Source organism: Bradysia coprophila, chromosome IV, assembly GCF_014529535.1.
Source record: "Bradysia coprophila strain Holo2 chromosome IV, BU_Bcop_v1, whole genome shotgun sequence".
Taxonomy (NCBI): Eukaryota; Metazoa; Arthropoda; class Insecta; order Diptera; family Sciaridae; genus Bradysia; species Bradysia coprophila.
The window spans coordinates 6,391,697-6,404,103 of NC_050738.1; the positions used below are offsets into that span (position 1 = coordinate 6,391,697).

The 12,407-nt window shown below is 33.0% G+C and overlaps 1 protein-coding gene across 1 annotated transcript in view; it reads left to right on the forward strand.

Moving 5' to 3' along the window:
- Window positions 1-12,407, forward strand: part of LOC119066739 — a 115,041-nt gene that overhangs the window by 63,669 nt on the left and 38,965 nt on the right. Inside the window, exons 8-9 of the mRNA XM_037169361.1 lie at window positions 9,042-9,138; window positions 10,466-10,593. Of these exons, the coding sequence (XP_037025256.1) occupies window positions 9,042-9,138; window positions 10,466-10,593 (225 nt within the window). The remainder of the gene's footprint in view (window positions 1-9,041; window positions 9,139-10,465; window positions 10,594-12,407) is intronic.

The window sequence follows — 12,407 nt, forward strand, 5'->3', positions numbered from 1 at the left end:
GAAAATTTACTATCAATTTCCCATTTGGAAAGATTTTTCTCGTATCCACAAAGAGAATATATTATTTGCTAACGGGAAAATTTATTCAATTAAGCTGTCTGTACTGTACATCTCTATATATGTGCTGCTACGAATTATAGTAGAATTTTGTCCATTTTTTTGGTGTTTGGGAAAGTGGCACGAAATGTGCGTATACAAACTATTCGATGTTCAAGTATTGAAGTTATTACGAAATTATTGCGTCAAACTTTTAATATCATCAGCTTTTGGAGATGGCTTATTTAAAGCGTTTTCAGTCTCCAGCACACAGCTTTCAGACCATTGATCTAAATGTAGATAGATAAACCTTATCAACATCAAAGAAGAGTCGGAACATTTCGAATGCAATTTACGCAACCTGAGAGGTTAATCTGAAGTGAACCCGTTTAGAGTATTAGCACTGAGTAATATTACCAGCTGAAGTAATGACACTGACATTACTACTAAGAATTCTTTGCTGTGTAGATTACAAAACAATAGTTTTTCGTTTACTATACGATTCTCGTCCCTCGCTCCGCTCTGGCCACAAAACTTCGCATTTTGTTGAAATTTATAGAGTTGAACGCACGAAGCAAATTTATCAATTTTTTACATAATTTTTCATAACAAATCCAAAGGTGACAGTTGGAAGGAGAAAATTGATATTTTCTGCCCTGTCAAAACCAGTGCTAATTTTTAGAAAATAGATTTTTTTAAATGTTCCAAAATTTTCTAACATTTTCCAAAGTTTGCTCAATTTTCCAAAAATAGCTCTTGGTCAATACAAGGAGAAAGCATAGAAATTTTCTCCCCCGAACTTTCATCAGTCAACAAAACTTCATTCAAAAAACCCTTTAAAAAATACTTTCCGCTGACAGTGCTAATCAAACACATGTTCTGTGTTATATTCAATTCATAAATTACTGCTCCAAGTATGAAAAGCTCTATTATTTTTACCTGTTTTAACCATCAACATTATACCCTTTATATGCCGGTAATGCGTACATTTCATAATTTTGTATAATCAAAAACCCCATATATACACCTACTGCTGATGTTGCTGACGTCTATTTGAAAAAGACTAAACTGCCGTACAAAATCAAATTAAATTGTTGGGCGTGACTGTATATTGTGCGAATAAACCTAGAGATTTGAAATTGGATTAAAAAAGTGTAAGAGGTGTCTGTTCTTTGTTGATAATCAAGAATAGAGTCATCGGATTACTTTGGGATGAATGTATGTTACGACTGTGGTATAGTAATTATGCGACGTTGAAGTTGGAGATAAAAGTAAGGAAATAATGGAACTTTTTAAGCTCGTCATTATTGCGTTCAACTACGTTCGGTAATCTGTTTATCCTGTCTGATGTGCAATCGTAGTTTCGCGGTGACCCAAAGTTTTCTACTTTAAAAATATTTAGAATTTTCGTTTGTGGATAAAAAAAATTTGTGTTGCAAAGTTTATTTTAAATTATTTGACTACAGACATAGCTCTAAAATCACAAACTTTTTTCTCGAGTTTTGTCGGACAGTTCTGTTGTTGTACTCTAAAAATACAGTTTACATTTTCAATTATTTAAATCCAATTTTGAAATGTATTTTTCTTCCTATAGTTTCACAACAGTTTGTCATTGTTCGTTCCATTTTTCGAAATATGAATGGGAGATAAAAACCAACAATCCGATTTTGTTTGTCTATGAAGAAGGAAAAAGGCAAAAAAAAAACGGGGACAAAATCTTATTATTTTGAAAGCTTCCTCTTCTAGTTATTTGTAATAAATTATGATAAATGACTACAATGAAATTTGACAATTTCTCCATAATCGTCAATGCGACATCGCTGGCTTATCGCATTTAGCGATATTTAAATAACACCGTAAAAAGCGAAGAATGAAACTGAACAGTAATGCCTATCTAGGCATTAGAGATGAGGGTTTTTTACTGTTCCCGATATTTTGCATTTTAATCTTTTATTCAAAACATACGTAATACAGCCCAATGAATCTCCTAGTCATCTGTTAGAGACAACGATGATTAAAGTAAGCGTGGAGCGGTGGATAGGGCTCCATTATACGCATAGCGGAATGTATGTTAAAACTTAAGAAGTAAAAGATTTTACAACAGACAAGATTCAACAAAAAATGTATAAGGCATACCGGTACAGTTCAAACGAATGAATTCAGCTCTGAAACAATAAGCCCTAAATATTGATTTATCCTAGCTTCGTTTCATTTGCATTTTTATCATATTGAAGATAAACGCTGTATCAATTTGTTTAGAGATCGACCGACCATGGATGATGATGATGATATGGTTTATATACTTTCCATTCTTTGTGTTTCCAAAGAATCGTAAAATCGTATTGTTTTCAATGTTTCCATCGACAGCATCCATGTTTTTCTCTTGCAAATTGTGTTTTATATGGAAAAATGTAAAGATTGGAATTTTTCATATAAATTTTGTGGAATGTTTGGAGCATAATAAATGGTGATATGATTATCCGTTTACATAATGGCAACCACAAGGAAAATATTGTTATAATGACGTAGATTGTACATCAAGTACATCATACAGTTTATTAACAATTGTAATCTGAGAATGGGAGCAGATCTGTGAGTCGCCTTAATACAGCCGGTGGGGAAGCTAAGCAATGAAAGTCTAGAACAGCAATGAAAGTGTAAAACAGGTATGGTCTATTGTCCGCCCGGAGGACATAAAAATTTGATTTAATTTGATTCGTACTTAAACGCACTCATTTTCATATTATTTTGACATTTTGGAGTCCTTCGTTTTAAGATTATTATTTCTTTTCTTTATATAATGAATGTTTCTGCGTTGCTTGCGGGCGTGGTGTCTGGTAGCACCGTAGGTGAGTTTTTTTTTGTTCATTTATACTCTGAACTAAAAATCTTATTTTCCCATTTAATGCCGTCACTTGCTATTTTTTTTTTATATATTTTTTTATCTTTGTTATGTTTAATTATCGATAGAGAGAGTTGAATAGTGTTTGTTAAATCGAAAGGATATTTGTACAAGGTTTTTCCTTTTTGTCCTGTTGAATAAAGTTGAATTGAATTGAATTGAATTGAAAAAAATGTGAGTGCGTTTAAGACGAATTCGCCGATCGACCATACCTGTTCTAGACTTTCATTGTAGAAGCACGAAAATCAAATTTTTATGTCCTCCGGGCGGACAATAGACCATACCTGTTTTACATTTTCATTTTGATTATTAACTACCAGGTATGGTCTAATGTCACCGCGAAGGACATAAAAATATTAAAAACGGATTCAAATGCACTCATTTTTATATTATTTTGACATGAATAATGAATGGGTTTAAGATACATCGACCGATTTTAAAGAATCGGCCATAGCTGGTATGTACATTCATTGTAGCTAAGGTCGATTGATTTTTTGTTCAGATAGGCCACTGTAGAAAACCGAGAAAATACTATTGAAAATGTAAAAAACTCTAACTTAAATTTAGATTTTCTGTCGGCCGCTATTTAGACCATCTTTCCGCCACATATTTTCAGCTAGCCGCCGTCATTTTTCGGCCGGCTCACTACCCTGATTGAGGATTAGTTTATTTTTCTCATACCATACAACGTTTGTAGCTGAGCTTAATGAAATCTGAGTACCGTTATTAGCATTTTAATACTTTCAAGGATTCCCATATTATTATGGAAATCCGTTAGTGAAATATCAATGAGCTTAAGTGTTTCATATGCGATGGGAGCGGCATTAAACAAGGCAACACAATTTCAGCATAACACTCCGACAGAGATAACTTAAGTAAATGGCTTCCATTCGTATCCATAGTGAAAATCTTTAATTAGATAACTACCAGTCATCCATTTATAAATTAGAAGACAACGTCTCGTGGCAACCGAAAAGCCATTGTGTGTGATTTTACCGAAATAATATACACATTTTCCCCAACATGCGGTTGCTGGTTCGTTACATATCACCATCGGATCGATTACCCAAAGCATTTGCAAAGCGAAATCCTTTCACCCATTTTCTATAGACACTTCACAATGCAAACTGACACACATATACAATCTGATTTGCTATTGTTATTGGGAGAAAACCAAAAACTACGGACATTAAATTGATTGTCTTCATTTCCGCTCAATTATTCTGAATTAATATTCTCTCCTATTATATGGTTATCTTAGAATTGGTTTTGATATATTTTACGATTTTCTACGACAAGTACGTAAGCATCCATCGTACACATATCCCACACACAGAAGTCGCTATTATTATACAAATTCAATATCATTCTTGCCGGAGTCAGAATGTATATATCAATGACATTATTTTTCCTTCCCTTTTATCTGGGGAGGCAGATGGGAGATGGAGGTGGGGTTAAAAATTGAAATACACTTTTTGGTCTTATACATTTTCTCGTTGTAATTAATTACTGTTCTGATTTGCATAACATTGTTTTGCTTGAAAGCTCTTATTATACTTGAAGAAGTTGACGGCAATCCGAGAAAAGCTGCATTGTTCAAAAGGATATGGTGCTTAAGTGCGTTTCGATGTAGATGAAAATTAAGCTACGTGGCATGAGAGAAATTCGGGTTGAATTTATTTAACGAAAAAAAAAAAATCTAATTTGTACAGCAACACTCGATCGATTGTTAAATTATTCTGCAAGTTTTTCCATTCTATTTTCGTTTATATCGATTCTGTTTTGTCGATAAAATGATGTTGTACGCTTCAACTCGTCCAGTCACATTTTGCGCATATTTTTAGAAAATCGTATTCATCTATTGACTATTGACACTTTTATGTGCACGTCTTATGGTCTGTGGAATCGGTCATGAGTGATAGATTTTTTAGATGAAGGTTTTTACAGTGTGAAACGCATTGAAACATTCAGAGGCATTATTCGGGTGAAAAACGTACAAAACTAATCGACCTGAAATGAAACAACACAAGGAAAAAGATCAATATTTGCATGGGGGAGAAAGTTTTTTTTTTCGTTAAATTTGGTAATGCGTTTCGTCCCATTTTATAATATTATCAGGGACATTTTCCCTGCCCAAAGTGGTAATCACATTCAAAGCATACGCACAGCTTTTCTACGTAGGAGTTCATAAGACTGTAAACACATAAAAGAAATAGGTCTGAACCTTTAAATATTGAATCTTATGGTATATAAGATATATATACGACACGAAGGCGTTATCTTCACTTTTATACATTTCTTTTGATATGTCTTGTGTACTTATCTATAAATTCTTTGTGCATGCATACCTCATATAAACGAAGTCTTCTTCTGAATTTAAATCGACTATCAATTTCACATCTGAAAAATCCTTTATTTTTGAAAAACTCATACGGAATACATTTCCATTCGATTGCTAAACGGAAAAAGAAGTAGGAAGGCAGAAGAAAAAAAAACAAAAAGTTTATTCAATTAAAGCCGAAAGCTGTGTGTGCTTTGTGTGAAACATTTTTCATTCTTTTTTTTTTCAATTTCATTTTAACGTTTCTTGAGTAAACAGCCACAATTCCTTTTATTAAAGTTTTTTTTATAAATATTTTATTAGCTTTCGTCCGAAGTATATGTGACATATAAAACCAAGATTTCTGAGCAACAACGAAAAGAGCTAGGGGGGAACAATCATTCTAAAAATTACTCGTACGATTGTGAAAAGATTTTGAATTGGTACTTCATCTTCGAAGCGGTACAAAGTAAACCATCCATAAATGACGTCTACATGATCTCAACATTTTTTTTTGTACCACAATCCATATACACCGACTTTAGCACGTCCGTAATGGATAGCAACTGCCTTTGAACATTTCATTTTATTGCTACTATCAAATGTAACTGTTGCAGTCTTCCAAGCGGTCTTGGATAATTGATACAAGTTTCTGCCTAAAGTTTGAAATTGATGTTAGAACTTGAGACCCTGATAATTCTTATAATAGCATTTCCCAACGTTTTCCTCTTGAACCTAATGACTAATGTCATTGAACACGAGAAAAAAAATTATCTTCAGAATCATCTTTCTGTATTTACTTCAAATGGGTCCCGTTTTCTCAAACGTGATTAGTTGGTTTTATGGGTAAGAGTTTGTGGAAACACATCGGTTTTATTGCATTTAAAAAAGAGTAATAAAACATAATTTACCATCAAATGCTATTGAGTGTGTTGAATCGTCACACCAGCCTGGCTTCCACTTCTTATGGATAAGTAAGTCATAAGTAAATGACTGAGCTTTTCAATAAACTTAAATCGAGTGAAATGGAATGGGATGAAATCAATTTTCTTGATGTAGTTTTTTTTATGAATGAAATATTTCCGTCCCTTTCGAGACGTTTGTGTATAGATTTGGTATTATATTTGGTATTTGAACCCACGACATATCGAAGCGAGAAAAGCGTTTGTATGTCGTTCGTCGTTGTTGTTGACTTTGTGATGTTCATAAAGAATGTATATACAAACATGCTCTCATCTCTATAAATACTTCAACTGTTTCGACGTTATCTACTTCCCCAAAATAAACTAAATGAGTTTCTTGTGCTTGTTATTGCACCAACAACAGAAAAACAATCAAAATCAATATTCACTCGTGTGCTTTTGTATTATGTCTGATACTTATCGCTATATTGTTCGCCAAAAATAGTCAAAATAGTCAAAACATTCTCGCAAACAAATCGATACACTGTGTTTTTCATCATTTTCCTTGCGGTATAAACAAACATCTTCGAATGTTTACTCAGCCAGATATTTGTTACATCAACAATGTAAGCTTATTAACTATAACAATGTATATTCAATTTTTATATTTCGTTGCTTGTTGAAATATTGTAAAAGAAAATTGGAATATTGGAATCGATAAAAATTCTACCATTGTGGAACAGGTTTCGATTCGGTTTTCGGTAATAAAATTGCAAACAATGTTTTCATATGGTTAGTGCTTATAAAATATGTATGAATTGTATGTACGAGATGTTACTACACATATTTCATTTCTGTAAAATATCTACTCCATTTCCGATTTAGAAAGCGCGAATTTAACAATTTTTTTGTTTAAATTTCATAGCGATGATAAAGAACATTCGAAGCCTGGATGGCCATTCGATGCCCATTTTTTATTTGTAGTTTAAATGGTACCCTTTCATTTTCGATAATCCGAGAAATGGTCATTTGGGTATACTTCTAAAAAGAATTTTAAAAAAAATATTCAAAAACCGGAGCACTTTTTAAAATTTGTCACATTAGAGAATCTCCATTGGTTGTTACATTGACGTATCTTCAAGGCAATGCACGCATACACTGTTAAAAAAAAAGTTTCGTCAACATACGTCCAGTATGTATGAAATGGCTTCGGATATGTATATTCCAACGTCTGACATGTATGTCGTACATGTCCCATGTATAATCATACATACTGCTCGTGACTATTCGTATATACGTCGTCGAACATGTACGATATACATGTCAGACGTTGGAATATACATGTCAGACGTTAGAATATACATATTCGAAGTAGGGAAGAAATGAAGCTGTCTGCCAGCCATTTCATACATACTGGATGTATGTTAACGATTTTTTTTATCAGTGTACAATTACTCTTTCTGCATTTTTTAACTTGAAAGTTGAGCAAATCTTTGGTTATTTCACAGTGTTTGTAGATAAGCAATGAAGCAACCAATGCAGATGCTCTATACTGTTACCAATTTTATAAAGTGAACCGGTTGAAAATTGAAATGAAGCAACCAGTGCAGGTGCTCTTATGAGTTCAAATTAAATTATCTTTGCAGTCAAAAACTGTAAATCGGACGATGTAAATCAGTGTTACTTTTGAAGTTATTTCTTAAAAATTTCAATTTTGGTCGGACTCTTGAAGAAACAACTTTTAGGATTCACTCACCAAAAAAAAAAAAAGGATTCACTCACCGCTCCCCTGTAACACAATTCTACACCTCCAGCGAACACTTTTGAAAAAGTTTTTTTAAGAACTCAAGAATGTTGAAAAAGTCAAGAAAATTCAGTAATTTCAAGAAAATCCAAGAAAAATCATAAAATGTTGCGTGAATCCTCTCGACTTTCGTCAAGAAGTTTTGACAAACTGAAGGAAATTTAGGAGCATTTCAAGACTTTGCAGATACTGTTTTGCTCACATAAAATAAAGCTTTTTCGTTTCTACTTCGTTTCTCTGATTGCTCTCTTTTGCCATTTGAAATAGCATTAAAAACAATTTCCTCAAGATTCAGCTTTCCCTATAAGGAAGATATTATAGAAAAATAATGGAACTCAGAAATTTCAAAGTCTATTGCTTTTGCTTGTCGCAGTCATGTTTGATATATGAGTTACATGGAAAAGCTATAAAGAGCTTATGAACGCGACTAAAGCGGATGAAAACGAGGCCAACTAAATGTACCGACAGATTTCACTGCGATAATTATTTAACAGGTTTTTGGTATGATTTTTACAAGTGCTTATGTGTACAAGTACCGATTATGACATAAATCGACGTCCTCTCTCCTGTCACGGAACTCGGTAGCACCCCCACACCCACACACTTTATCAATGTGCCCACCGAACAAAAAGCTCGAATTTAATTTAATTTTCACGACTTTAATGCCATTTCATTGTAGGTGAGATTTTGTCGTCTACAAAATTCAGTTATTTCTTTGTGAATAAAAAATAAAACCGAAGTGATTTTGGGCTATAAAAACGCACCACATTTTATACCGAGTTCATTACGATGTCCGTGTTTATACTACACATATTCTACAGCATTTCGTACATTTGCTACACTTTTCAACGAAAAAAAAGACCCAAAAATATAAAACCAAATTAAAATCCCCTTTTTTATGTCATAAAGCTCCAGTCCATGTTAAAAGCTAGGACACATTATTGTTCCACTCCACATTACCATTTTACATTGTGCTATAAAACCTTTTTTTTTACTCTATGTTATGTAATGCTGGTTAGACCTTCTATACATTGCACCTATAAAATCATGTATTCAATTTTTAAACTTTAATTGCAGGATATACAGGGAAAAATTGCCAATTTGAATCTGATCCGTGTAATCCATCGGAATGCTTAAATGGCGGATCCTGTTCGGGAAATGCAACACATTTTAGGTAAATACTTCGTTTGATTTTCAATGTAAATATAGTCTTTGCAATAGATATTATTGTACAATTTAATTAAAATCATCAATTTATCGTTCGTTTCACCATTTAAATAGTTCGTTAGTTTCGAATTCTGTTCCATATTCACTTGCAAACATTTTATTCGTTCAATTTACATTGTGCATTGAAAGACAAATGGTTTGCTTATAATTTGAAAGTTTTTGATTTACCGTTTTACCGAGGTGATGATTTTATACTTAATGAAATGATAAGTTGATCTCGGTTTAATTTCGCGTTTATTTAAGCTTTTAAAAGCGGAAATCATATCTCATCATTAAATCTTATACTTCTTTCGTTTAAAGTATCGTGTGAAGTATGATGCAGAATCTTTTACTTGATTAGTTTTTATACATATTGCTGCATAAGATAGCAGCAGACAGATGTTAATGCTTGCTTTTACCGTTGCTGTTGATAACAAATGATTAACCGTTTCATTAAACAAGGCTACTCTTTAGCTCTGAACTCAACCCTAATTTATTAAATTTGTCACAACTTTGCTTTAAAGGCAATTAAAAAGAAATTGCTGAAGTTTGTGATTACAACGCACTCTAATAACAGGCACAAGAAACAGATTTTTTTAGGCCTCTTATTTTGTATGGAACGTCCGTAACGCAGTCGCATATACCAACATAAGCAAACTGGACGCCTCTTATTTAAATTCTGTTCTTGTACCTGCTTTTGGAGTGCGTTGACAGTTGTAATATTCACGCATCGATGCTAATTTCATTGACTTACTTTACAAGAAAGATTCATAGAAACGTATCACATATTTTCAGCTAAGACATTTACATATGAGGGGTAAACCATTATGGTTCGTAAAGTTCGTGAGTATGGCGACTTCGTAGACTTTGACATAAAATATATGGAAATGACAAATTTTCACGAAATTTCCACACTTACGAACTTTACGGACCCCTATGAGTCAGCATAGCTTCATGGTAAAAAAAATATAGATTCGAAAAACGTCTTGGCCAAAATATGTAAGTTCTATGAATCTTTCATAAATACTACGGAACGAACGGATAAAAAATGTACTAACGATACCCCATTCCCATACCACAACATAAGGTGTCCATAATGCAACCTTGTTGTAACGACATTGACCGATCGAAACCTGCAGAAAAACCTCATATATTATCACAAAGTCTATCATTCTGCTTCATTAAAATGGGAAATATGAGTGTCGCGATGACCCATTCTCATATCCATTTTTATGCGTATTCAGCACACTCATCAATCATGTTACATTTTGATATTTTTATTTTCTTAAATGTAGATGTGAATGCACCGCGGGATATACGGGTCCACTATGTCAACACAATTTAAATGAATGCGAATCATCACCTTGTGTACATGGAATATGTGTGGATCAGGAGGATGGGTTTAGGTGTTTCTGTCAGCCAGGTAAGCAAATTTGATATTGATGGATGCACTAGCTATTAATGGAAAACCACTCGAGTGTGGTGCATTTTTATATGCGTCACCAGGTCTCCATATTTGTATAGTGTTTATGTATGTATAGTATACCACATCGATGTAATACTACGCAGCATTATACGTGCAACTCATACATAACTTAACATGGAAACAATATTTTTTCTGTCAATATAATGGAAAACTTTTATTAGAAAAAAGAATATGAAAACTGATTTCTATGCAAATTTCATCGAAACAGGAGTATAATGATAAGCAGCGGTCGTTAAGTGTACCAATTTTGCAAATTTTATAAAAACAGCTTTTCTGATGGCGTGTGACGGTTTGACATTTGAATTACAGAATGACTGACGAGTTTTATAAAAAGAAACGCTGTAAAAGAACTCAATTTGTAGGATTCAACGAAATTTTTTCACTTTCTAAAATACTTTTCGAATGGATCGCAAATATTTCTCTCACCATTTTATTGATTGATTTAAATTTTAATGCAATTCTTCATGATGATAGGCAAGACAAATTCTTGTTAAAATCTACCATTAGCTCTAAATCTCAAATGGAATCATTCGAAAGAATTTGTTTCCGTTGTGTCACTTCAGGCATAGCAATAAAATTACACCTCATTTTCTATTTTCTGACTGTGCGCAATAGGGGTAAATCATTGCAGTGAATTACTTTCATGTAAAATCGTTCCACGCTATTTTAAAAAATTGAGTGAAATAATCTTTTGCTGAATTGCGACGCACCGATAAGATCAAGGTAAAGATCATAAGCAAAGTTAGAGGCAGTGAAATTTAATCATCAGACGTTTTTCAGCTGATCCATACCATCAATGAAATATGTTTATACGTCGGTTTTACTTCTACTGACTATACGACAATTTCATATACTTTTAACATTCTACGTAGGTCGAAAACATACGAAATAGATTTTCTTACGAACGTAACGAAGTACAATTGTTTTCCTTTTTTGACTTGATTCGAGCAATTATTTTTAACAAACTTAAAAATATCTACGATTCTCGGAAAACTTTCATCCCATTTTCCGATTTTACACTTGCGGAGAAGCAAAATTCAACATATTTGCTGATCTGGGAGTTTTTTGTCGTTTGTATTGTTTTCACATTTTCGTCTAACAAATGAAAGCCTAGATTCTGTATTTTATTATTTCGTTTAATGAAACGAATTTTTAGTTGAAACAAATTCAAACCACAACAGCTTCCAACTCAGAAAACATGTTGGATTTTCCAAGAGTGTATTTTTCGTTTGGCAAAACTTTATCAACGAAGGAAGAATTGTCAGTACAAGAACAATTGTTAAAATAAAAAAATTTGACTGATTTCACTAATCGTTTAAAATGATAAAAAATCTTATTTTTAAATTTTGTAAGGCAGCCTGTCATTATAATAGTAAATTCAAAACCTCTGACATAACAACAGATTTCGATTTTCTCACAGAACTTTCAAAATCTCGACACTATCGCCATTATTTAAAAAGAATTCTTTTACGTGTTCGCAAAAAATGAGAATGCACAACACAATCTACCCTTAATGATTATGTGACAAGTTTTTTTTAGTTTTCTTTAAAAACTTTTGCGTGTTATGGTAATGTAAATGGCGCTTTGCTCATATGCATTCCATTTACATTGCTAATCACGTAAAACACAGTACATACGTGACTTCAAATTTTTACTTTGACGAGTGGGGACTATATAGCCCGACCTGAAGGGGACCCACGGATTTGCATCTTAGATTTACTATAAGTGGTATCCAGGATACCAATTCCAGC